Source organism: Oncorhynchus tshawytscha, linkage group LG03 (genome assembly GCF_018296145.1).
Source record: "Oncorhynchus tshawytscha isolate Ot180627B linkage group LG03, Otsh_v2.0, whole genome shotgun sequence".
NCBI lineage: Eukaryota > Metazoa > Chordata > Actinopteri > Salmoniformes > Salmonidae > Oncorhynchus > Oncorhynchus tshawytscha.
In genome coordinates this window covers 58,360,857-58,372,906 of record NC_056431.1, presented here as the reverse complement: position 1 = coordinate 58,372,906, position 12,050 = coordinate 58,360,857, and the positions used below count along the sequence as shown (strand labels likewise).

Here is a 12,050-nt window from a genome sequence, read left to right as displayed (position 1 = left end):
CTTCTGTCTCTCTCTCTCTTCTTTTACCTTCTGTCTCTCTCTCTTCTTTTACCTTCTGTCTCTCTCTCTCTTCTTTTACCTTCTGTCTCTCTCTCTTCTTTTACCTTCTGTCTCTCTCTCTCTTCTTTTACCTTCTGTCTCTCTCTTCTTTTCTCTCTCTCTTCTTTTACCTTCTGTCTCTCTTCTTTTACCTTCTGTCTCTCTCTCTTCTTTTACCTTCTGTCTCTCTCTCTCGGTCTCTCTCTCTCTCTTCTTTTACCTTCTGTCTCTCTTTTACCTTCTCTCTCTCTTCTTTTACCTTCTGTCTCTCTCTCTCTCTTCTTTTCACAAACCACTTCTGTCTCAAACCACAGAGGATCAAATCTGTCTCTCTCTCTTCAATTTACACTTCCACTCTCTCTCTTCTTTTACCTTCTGAGGACTTCACAAACCTTTTACTTCTGTCTCTCTCTCTCTTTTATCTTCTGTCTCTTCTTTTTACTTTTACCTTCTGTCTCTCTCTCACTTCAATAGACACAAACCACTCTTCTTTTCTTCTGTCTTCTGTCTAGACTGTCAAACCACAGAGGACAAAAGTCTCAAACCTCTCTCTCTTTAGACACAAACCACAGAGGACTTTCTTTTCCCTTCACAAACTGTCTTTCAAATAGACACAAACCACAGAGGACTGACACAAACCACAGAGGACAATAGACACAAACCTCAGAGGACAATCTTTTTATCTTCTGTCTCAAACCACAGAGGACAAAAGACACAAACCTTCAGAGGACTAGACACAAACCACAGAGGACAATAGACACAAACCTCTCAGAGGACAAATAGTCTCTCTCAAACCACAGAGGACCTTAGACACAAACCACTTTCTTAGACACAAACCACAGAGGACAATCTGTCACAAACCACAGAGGACAATATCACAAACCACAGAGGACTTTTAGACACAAACCACAGAGGACAAATAGACACAAACCACTCTCTTCTTAGACACAAACCACAGAGGTCTCTCTAGACACAAACCACAGAGGACAAAATCCAAACTTCAGAGGACACTAGTCTTTCAAACCACAGAGGACAATAGACACAAACCACAGAGGACAATAGACACAAACCACAGAGGACAATAGACACAAACCACAGAGGACAATAGACACAAACCACAGAGGACAATAGACACAAACCACAGAGGACAATAGACACAAACCACAGAGGACAAATAGACACAAACCACAGAGGACAATAGACACAAACCACAGAGGACAATAGACACAAACCACAGAGGACAATAGACACAAACCACAGAGGACAATAGACACAAACCACAGAGGACAAATAGACACAAACCACAGAGGACAATAGACACAAACCACAGAGGACAAAAGACACAAACCACAGAGGACAATAGACACAAACCACAGAGGACAATAGACACAAACCACAGAGGACAATAGACACAAACCACAGAGGACAATAGACACAAACCACAGAGGACAATAGACACAAACCACAGAGGACAAATAGACACAAACCACAGAGGACAATAGACACAAACCACAGAGGACAAATAGACACAAACCACAGAGGACAAATAGACACAAACCACAGAGGACAAATAGACACAAACCACAGAGGACAATAGACACAAACCACAGAGGACAATAGACACAAACCACAGAGGACAAAAGACACAAACCACAGAGGACAATAGACACAAACCACAGAGGACAATAGACACAAACCACACTTACACTACTTTTTAGTAGTTAATATGTGATGTAGGAGAAAGAATTTGGGGTTAGGTGGGACCAATATGCAAAAGTTTCAACAGGGCATTCTAGGAACAGGGTCCGGGGTTAATCGAAAGGACTTTATCCCCGTTTTCCTGGGGTCCCCGTCAAGCAAACTGTGTCCAAACTTCTAAAAGAGTCTATAACTATTGGCGTGTCTATCCTGCTGCGTAGGCTTGTCTGCTTCCCAAATGACCATTCCCCTTAGTGCATTACCAGGACTCTAGAGCTCATAGGACTCTGGTCAAAAGTAGTGCAATTAATAGGGAGTAGGGTGCCATTTGGGATGTATTCTATGTTCATTTGTATTTTAGAGGGTTATACCATAACATACATCATTAGCCTCAAATAGACTCCATCAAGTCATTACACGTTTCATTTACTTTAACTGCAAAATCGGGGGACTTTTATAGAGAAAGGGGGTAGAGAACGAAAGAAGGGGGGGAGGGGGGCAAACGACCTCGGCCAAAAAGCGGATTTGATCAAAAAAAGACAAGTAAAAAAGTGATACCAAATCCAAAAACAGAGAAAGAAGCCCTGGTCCAGATAATTAGCAGCGATTCACCTCGATCGCCTGTTCAGTAGGAGTCCTAATGAACACACTTATATTAAACAACTATAAAAAGGTGGGGATATGAACTTGATTCATTTCTATGTTTCCATTCTGCTGAACAATTAATGAGTGAGAGACGAGGGAGTGAAATATGTAAAGCGTGTAATACCGAATTAACCCCCGACGCAGAGCGGAGAGAAAGGCCACGGCCGGTCAGTCAAAAATGCGTCACATTTCAGTTCACTCAGAGGTAAGGGATGAGATGAGAGTGCCACTCTCAAATTATTCATATGTGTCATGCATTCTGTGTGTGTGCGCATGTGTGTATGTGTGTGTGTCAGAGAGAGAGTGAGAGAGAGAGAGTAAGACCGAGAGAGAGAGAGAGTAAGACCGAGAGAGAGTAAGAGAGAGAGAGAGAGTAAGACCGAGAGAGAGAGAGAGAGAGAGAGACCGAGAGAGAGAGAGAGTAAGACGAGAGAGAGAGAGAGTAAGAGAGAGTAAGAGAGAGAGAGAGTAAGACCGAGAGAGAGAGAGTAAGACCGAGAGAGAGAGAGTAAGACCGAGAGAGAGAGAGAGTAAGACCGAGAGAGAGAGAGTAAGACTGAGAGAGAGAGAGAGTAAGAGAGAGAGAGAGTAAGCTCCTAAGTGAAATGGGGTCTGTTTCATTATGTCCATGCTTGGTGAGGAGAACAGCCTGTGCTGTGTTCAAATGTGTGTGCGCACGCGCGTGTGTGTGTGTGTGTGTGTGTGTGTGTGTGTGTGTGTGTGTGTGTGTGTGTGTGGGGCAACTACCCGGTGTATTGTGGTTTTAGACGGAGAGAAATCAGGAGAAATTCAAAAGAGACTTCTCCAACCAATACCTATATTACAGACAAAGGAGGAGGCCCAAAAGGCATCCTATTCCCTATAGCAACTAGTGCACTATGTAGGCAATAGGGTGCCATTTGGGTTGCACTCAGAGAAGGTATAACAATATGATACATAAAACACACCCCTCCCTCCCACTATCTTTATCCCTCCCTCCCTCCCTCTTTTCCCCTCCCTCTCTCTCTCCCCTTCTCTATCCCCCTCTCTATCTCCCTCTCCCTACATCAGTCCCTCCCTCCCACTATCTTTATCCCTCCCTCTCTCCCTCTTTCCCCCTCCCTCTCTCTCTCCCCCTCTCCATCTCCCTCTCCCTACATCAGTCCCTCCTTCCCTCCACTCCTCCACCCCAATCCATGCCCATCAGTCCCTTTCTCTCCCCAGAACTTAATCTGCCCTGACAATATACAAATGAGCCTTCCACATTTGCATAAATGCAGTTCATAGGTGACTGGAAGCTGCCCATTAGCTCTCCATCATACCTGTCTGTCTCTCTCTCCGCTAATCCACACATTTATATACTGCGCTGTATGCTAACGCTAGCGCTATGCTAGCCTGTCTGTCAGTCTCTCTGTTAATCCACACATTTAAATACTGCGGTGTATGCTAACGCTAGTGCTATGCTAGCCTGTCTGTCAGTCTCTCTGTTAATCCACACATTTAAATACTGCGCTGTATGCTAACGCTAGTGCTATGCTTGCCTGTCTGTCAGTCTCTCTGTTAATCCACACATTTAAATACTGCGGTGTATGCTAACGCTAGTGCTATGCTAGCCTGTCTGTCAGTCTCTCTGCCAATCCACTCATGTACTTACCGCTATGCTATCTAGCCCGCAGGGCCCTTAGGCTATTGTTTTAAAGGATTATTGTTATGACGCACAATACAGACACTGATACGGAGCTGCTTGACTGTTCAATAAAGAGGATGTAAGTGTTATGGCCGGCAGTCAATGCGGCTGTCGGCCAATGAGGCGAAAGGTATATAAATCGGTGAGGTTTGATTGGCTGATGAGAGACCAGCGATCAAACACCTCAGCCATCAAACTGTGTTGAAGGGATTCACAATAAGAGCACACAGCTGTATTGAATTAAGAGGAGAATGACATGTTCACTTGCTATTGAAGTCTGTACCCAGACGGCGGTGTGAGGCGAGACACCCCCAAGGCAACATCCAGGCCCACTGGCATCAACATTGTCAGTTGAAAACAATAGAAACCAAACTCTTTTTAGGCAAAGCCCACCTGTACAACAGTAGGGGAAACACTGTATATGCCTTTCCTCTTGTCACTTTCTCAAGGATCCCTTCTGCCTTCTATACAATAACAAAATAGATATCAAATGAGATATCTGATCCTGGATCATTGTTGATCGGAGTGATTACACGGAAATGGGGATTGCTGATTATAGTTCTGATCGAGGATCAGGTCCCCCTTCTCCATGTAATGTTATTCATGACGATCTGAAAGACAAAACTGATCCTAGAAACTCTACTCTGAGACCAGAGGAGGCTGCTGAGGGGAGGACGGATCATAATAATGGCTGGAACGGAGTGAATGGAATCATCAAACTATCTGTTTGATATGTTGGATACCATTTCACTTGTTCTGCTCCGGTCATTACCATGAGCCCGTCCTCCCCAATTAAGGTGCCACCAACCTCCTGTGGCTGAGACGCTTTATGAATACAGACCCTGGTTCATTCTATCCATCAGCCATTGACTGAGAGGGCCAATGCAGTGTGCCCTCGGTGACCTTGTGTACAGCATCTCATCTGATCCTTACCTGGGTTTAATGTAGATGACTGGAGAGTGTATGGAGGAGCAGCCTGGCCAGGACAGCCCTGTTAAAGAGCTGTATAACTGCACTGCACTACAGTCTCTGCTGTACGCTCACATCAGGATGACCACGCCGCCAAGGCCGACAGGTTTTATAAAGTCAAGTCAAGGGCTCTCAAAACACTACTGGAATAAACAGGTATGGACACACACATAACACACACACACACACACATAACACACACACACTCATAACACACACACACTCTCCCTTTCTTTTAATGACTTTGGGGTATCTTCAAAGTAACAGTAAATGAGTGAGTCAGTGTGTGTGTGTGTGTGTGTGTGTGTGTGTGTGTGTGTGTGTGTGTGTCCATCCATCTCCATGTGTGTGTCCATTTATGTGTGTGTGTGTGTGTGGGCGGTGTGATTCCAGAATGCTTACTTGAGATCCTGGAAAGGTTCTGCTCTGATGTGGGATGTCTCCACTGAATGTCCGAAGACGACACCTTCGTTCCCTGAGAAAGACAATAGAAAGACAACAGAATAACAATATGAGGACAATAGAAAGACAATAGAATAACAATAGAATAACAATATGAGGACAATAGAAAGACAATAGAAAGAATAACAATAGAATAACAATATGAGGACAATAGAAAGACAATAGAATAACAATAGAATAACAATATGAGGACAATAGAAAGACAATAGAATAACAATATGAGGACAATAGAAGAACAATAGAATAACAATATGAGGACAATAGAAAGACAATAGAATAACAATAGAATAACAATATGAGGACAATAGAAAGACAACAGAAGGACTGTATGGGGACAATAGAAGGATATTAGTTGTACAATATAAGGACAATAGAAGAACAGTATGAGGACAATAGAATGGCAATAGTAGTACAATAGAAGCCATAGAAGGACAATAGGGCAAAAGAACACAGACACTGGACAGAGGAACTCTGCCTAGAAGGCCAGCATCCCGGAGTCGCCTCTTCACTGTTGACGTTGAGACTGGTGTTTTGCGGGAACTATTTAATGAAGCTGCCTGTTGAGGACTTGTGAGGTGTCTGTTTCTCAAACTAGACACTTTAATTATGAAATAACACATATGGAATCATTTGGTAACCAAAAAAGTGTCAAACAAATAATTTAAATTGTATTTATTTATTTCACCTTCAATTAACCAGGTAGGCTAGTTGAGAACAATTTCTCATTTACAACTGCGACCTGGCCAAGATAAAGCAAAGCAGTGAGACAAAAACAACAACACAGAGTTACACATGGAATAAACAAACATACAGTCACTAACACAATAGAAATGTATATATACACAATGTGTGCAAATGAGGTAAGATAAGGGAGGTAAGGCAATAAATAGGCCACAGTGGCGAAATAATGACAATTTAGCAATTAAACACTGGAGTGATAGATGTGCAAATGATGAATGTGCAAGTAGAGATACTGGGGTGCAAAGGAGCAAAATAAAATAACAGTATGGGGATGAGGTAATTGGATGGGCTGTTTACAGATGGGCTATAGTTGGATGGGCTATTTACAGATGGGCTATGTACAGGTGTAGTGATCTGTGAGCTGCTCTGACAGCTGGTGCTTAAAGTTAGAGAGGGAGATATGAGTCTCAAGCTTCAGTGATTTTTGCAATTCGTTCCAGTCATTGGCAGCAGAGAACTGGAAGGAGAGGCGGCCGAAGGAGGAATTGGCTTTGGGGGTGACCAGTGAAATATACCTGCAGGAGCGCGTGCTACGGGTGGGTGCTGCTATGGTGACCAGTGAGCTGAGATAAGGCGGGGCTCTACCTAGCAAAGACTTATAGATGACCTGGAGCCAGTGGGTTTGGTGACAAATATGAAGCGAGGGCCAGCCAACGAGAGCATACAGGTCGCAGTGGTGGGTAGTATATGGGGCTTTGGTATCAAAACAGATGGCACTGTGATAGACTGCATCCAATTTGCTGAGTAGAGTGTTGGAGGCTATTTTGTAAATGACATCGCCGAAGTCAAGGACCAGTAGAATAGTCAGATTTACGACGGAATGTTTGGCAGCATGAGTGAAGGATACATATTTTATATTTAATATTCTTCAAAGTAGCCACCCTTTGCCTTGATGGCAGCTTTGCACACTCTTTGCATTCGCTCAATGAGCTTCATAAGGTAGTCACATGGAATACATTTCAATTAACAGGTGTGCCTTCTTAAAAGTTCATTTGTGGAATTTCTTTCCTTCTTAACGCGTTTCAGCCAATCAGTTGTGTTGTAACAAGGTACGGGTGGTATACAGAAGATGGCCCTATTTGGTAAAAGACCAAGTCCATATTATGGCAAGAACAGCTCATATAAGCAAAGAAAAATTACAATCCATCATTACTTTAAGACATGAAGGTCAGTCAAAGCGTAACATTTCAAGAACTTTTAAAGTTTCTTAAAATGCAGTCGCAAAAACCATCTAGCGCTATGGTGAAACTGACTCTCATGAGGACCACCACAGGAAAGGAAGACCCAGAGTTACCTCTGCTGCAGAGGATACATTCATTAGAGTTAATTTCCCAAATAAATGCTTCACAGAGTTCAAGTAACAGACACATCTCAACATCAACTGTTCATAGGAGACTGCATGAATCAGGCCTTCATGGTCAAATTGCTGCAAAGAAACCACTGCTAAAGGACACCAATAAGAAGAAGAGACTTGCTTGGTTACGAGCAATGGACATTAGACCGGTGGAAATCTGTCCTTTGGTCTGATGAGTCCAAATTTGAGATTTTTGGTTCCCACCGCTATGTCTTTGTGAGACGCAGAGTAGGTGAACGGATGATCTCTGCATGTGCTGTTCCCACCGTGAAGCATGGAGGAGGAGGTGTGATGGTGTGGGGGTGCTTTGCTTGTGACACTGTCAGTGATTTATTTAGAATTCAAGGCACACTTAATCAGCATGGCTGCCACAGCATTCTGCAGTGATACGCCATCCCATTTGGTTTGTGCTTAGTGGGACTATCATTTGTTTTTCAACAGGACAATGACCCAACACACCTCCAGGCTGTGTAAGGGCTATTTTACCAAGAAGGAGAGTGATGGAGTGCTACATCAAATGACCTGGCCTCCACAATCACCTGACCTCAACCAAATTGAGATGGTTTGGGATGAGTCGGACCGCAGAGTGAAGGAAAAGCAGCCAACAAGTGCTTAGCATATGTGGGAACTCCTTCAAGACTGTTGGAAAAGCATTCCAGGTGAAGCTGGTTGAGAGAATGCCAAGAGTGTCCAAAGCTGTCATCAAGACAAAGGGTGGCTACTTTGAAGAATATAAAATGCATTTGGATTTTTTTAAACACTTTTTGGGTTACTACATGATTCCATATGTGTTAGTTCATAGTTTTGATGTCTTCACTATTATTCTACAGTGTAAAAAAGAAAGAAAAACTGTGGAATGAGTAGGTGTGTCTAAACTTTTGACCAGTACTGTATATAATGTAATTCAAGCCAGCTAAGGTCCTGATTGGCCAGTCCTGTGTAAGATGACACTGATGATGAGAAGTCCTGTGATATTACAATATTCATGTGTGTGATACTGACACCACGTCTCAAATGTGTGACGTGAGAATTGTCCATTTCGAAAGGTACACGCTGAGTAGACAAAACATTATGAAGACCTTAATATTGAGTTGCCTTAAAGCCCTCAGAACAGCCTCAATTCGTTGGGGTTATGGACTCTACAAGGTGTCGAAAGCATTCCACATGGACTTCAATGCTTCACACCGTTGTGTCAAGTTGTCTGGATGTCATTTAGGTGGTGGACCATTATTGATACACACAGGAAACTGTTGAGCATAAAGAAACCCAGCAGCGTTGCAGTTCTCCTACTACAATAACCAGTTCAAAGACACTTCAATCTGTTGTCTTGCCCTCTGAACCCTCTGAATTTCACATAGACAATTCTTTAACCTGTCTCCTCCCCTTCATCTACACTGATAGAAGTGGATTTAACAAGTGATATCAATACTGTTCCTAATGTTTTGTCCACTCAGTGTATGTTAGAAGTTTCAGGATTCAAACTTTATTCGCCACGTGCCCAGGATACAACAGGTGTAAAACAGTACAGTGGAATTCTTAACTTGAGAGCTCTTTCCTAACAATGCAGATGATAATAGAAAATAGAATAGAAACATGTATCCCAAAATAACATCAGTCTAAGTAGCCCATGTTAGAACACATGGCAATGACATCATATCTCCCCACACTAAACAGAGATAGTATGAGTGATGTTCTTGCATGGAGCACATACAGAAACATCCGTTTCTTCCCTCCATCAACTCTCACCAACCCTCCCTCCTTCCTCCAACCCTCCCTCCTTCCTCCAACCCTCCCTCCTTCCTCCAACCCTCCCTCCTTCCTCCATGCCTTCATTCTCCGTGAGCGACGAAAGACAACATCAATCACCTTGCAGACCTCCGCCACTTTCTCTCCCTCCATCTCTCACTCTCACCCCCCACTTTCTTTCCTGGCTTTGTAATGGACAGATCTTTCCAATTACAGAGAGGAAAAGGGGGAGGATGGAGGAGGGGTGTCTGTTCGCCCACGACCCCCGACTGCTTCCACTTGACCTCCCCGCCGCCTCGTTTACCGGGAGAGACCACCGCGCCAGGAAAGCAAACAGAGATAGGCATGTGCTTTTTCTCTCTTAATCTTTCCTTCACTCTCTCTCTCTCTCTCTACTTCTCCCTCTCTACTTCTCCCCTCTCTCTCTCTCTCTCTCTCTTTTTCCTTTTTTCCCTACCTCTCTCTCTTAATTTTCTCTTCCGTCCCTCTCTCTCTCAGTCCCTGTCTCTCTATCTAATGCTGATGTCTGCATGTAGGCCACACACAACAACTGTCTGAGTTCTGCTCAACCCACTCACTAGCAGTCTCTGTGCATTGCTGCACACAGGCCCTTAGCACCATCACAATCTATCTGGTTGCTATGGGAGCACTGACCTGTGAATGGAGCCTTTTAGACTGGGTGAATCCACCCAACTGACCCGCATTTAACATATAACTGTACCTGCAACTGCTTCAAACCCAACCTCAGTCCCGCAAGATTATTTTAGGCGTATGTGACACAGCTCACTTGCCAGGCATGGACTCAACCATTTTGATCCCTATAGGCAATATCAAACAGCTCAAAAATATCCTAAGAAATAGGTTAAATCACCAGAGATTCTCACATGGCCCATTATATTAGGCTATCGGTATTGCTCTGCCACATCAGCAAATAGTCTAGAAGTAGTTTGAAGAGAGCAGATTCTGAGAGACTTGCACTTTCTCCTGAGCTACGTTTTATAGCCTACCTTTTAGGATTGGGACGATTTTCAGACCGAGACAAATATGGGCGATCAATATTTATTTCTAACCAAATTTAGTAACCCATAGCCTAATCCTATTTAGGAAGTACATTTCCTTGGAAGGATAACGTGCCACGTGCTTCTACGCCCGTGTACAGACTATAGCCTACTCTATTTAATAGAGACCACACACGTTCCTGATCTCACGCGTATGGCTACTGAGCCTGAAGCAGCAGGACTGATGAGAGAAGAGACTTTCTCTTTCTCTTGAGCTACGTTCTGCATACGTGATATAGCTTATCCTTTGGGAGGATGATTTGCTGGCAGAGACAAATAAATGGGTAATGGTTGGTTGGTTGGTTGGTTGGTTGGTTGGTTGGTTGGTTGAGCGCCCTGCACTTCTTTCCGTTATCAATAATGATTTACAGACATTGTAGTAAACTATAGTCTAATCATATTTGATTTAATTTCCTTGAAAAGATAACTACCACTTGGTTCTCCGTTTATGCATAGGCAGTCTACTCTATATATACACATTATTTGTGGGTAACGATTGAATTAAAATGGCCAAAAATTGTCAAAAGAAAATATCTTCTCTTTGAAGAGAGCAATTTCTCAAGCAAGAATTTAGCTAGGATTGTCTGGGAGTGGTCTGAGTGGGGAGGGGGAAACTGAAAACGAGCTGTTATTGTCAGAGAGGTAACTAATGTACAACATATATATAAAACACAGGACTGCACTGGGGTTTTAATAACAATCATTTGGGGGGTGCTTATATTTGTCCTAGTACAAACATGATCAAGTATGTAGTAGTACTTATGTGTGAATTTGAAATGTGTTTTTTTGGATATCCCAACTCCCCCTCAGAGTGAGGTCCCAGACAGGGTCTGACTCAACAGCGAGCAATTAAGGTAAAGTGCATCGCTCAAGGGCACATCAACAGATTGATCACGTTGTCAGCTCGGGGATTCAAACTAGTGACCTTTCGGCTACTGGCCAAAGGTTCTAATCGCTAGGCTACCTGTCACCCTAGAGGCTACCTGCTGCCCTCCGCCTGTGTGTTTGTGTCTGCATGCATGCATATATGCGTTACCTGTCACCCTCAGTTTCTCAGTGCCGATGCTGATCTCCTTCTCGTCAGCGGAGAAGAGCACCCGCTCCCCGTCAGGACTCCTCACCTCGAACCTCTGACACTGGGCCTCCACCATCTCCGAGCCTGGAGAGAGTGCGGGAGAGAAAGAGAATTAGACTTAAAAATCCCCTTTGTTGGGTCAATGTCATACAAAACACAAACACATTACAAACCATCACATATCACACCTCACCTCCATTGCAGGTGTTTACCTGAGGGCTAAGATGGTTTTTGAAGAGAGAATAAGGGCAGTTGAGAGAGAGAGAGTTCTAACTATTTGCACATCATTGTAACACAGTACATAGCCATAATGACATTTGAAATGTGTCTCTTCCTTTGAAACTTGTGAGTGTAATGTTTACTGTTCATTTGTGACTGTTTATTTATCTTTTGCTTTTTTACTTGCTTCAGCAATGTAAACATATGTTTCCCATGCTAATGAAAAGCCAATTGAATAGAGAGATAGAGAGCGTGAAAGATGGTGCTCAACATAGTGTACCACTTGGTACAAACAGGTTCTTACACTGAAGTATTTGACTTAACAGCTTGTGGTTAAATGTTGCCTTTATACTGAACAATATCTATTTGAAAAGCCTT

General features: G+C 43.3%; 1 protein-coding gene across 1 annotated transcript in view; it reads right to left on the bottom strand.

Moving 5' to 3' along the window:
- LOC121846204 (zeta-sarcoglycan-like) overlaps positions 1-12,050 on the bottom strand; it is a 105,364-nt gene that overhangs the window by 60,039 nt on the left and 33,275 nt on the right. The window contains exons 3-4 of the mRNA XM_042319739.1: positions 11,415-11,537; positions 5,420-5,492 (exon numbers count right to left, since the gene is read on the bottom strand). Of these exons, the coding sequence (XP_042175673.1) occupies positions 5,420-5,492; positions 11,415-11,537 (196 nt within the window). The remainder of the gene's footprint in view (positions 1-5,419; positions 5,493-11,414; positions 11,538-12,050) is intronic.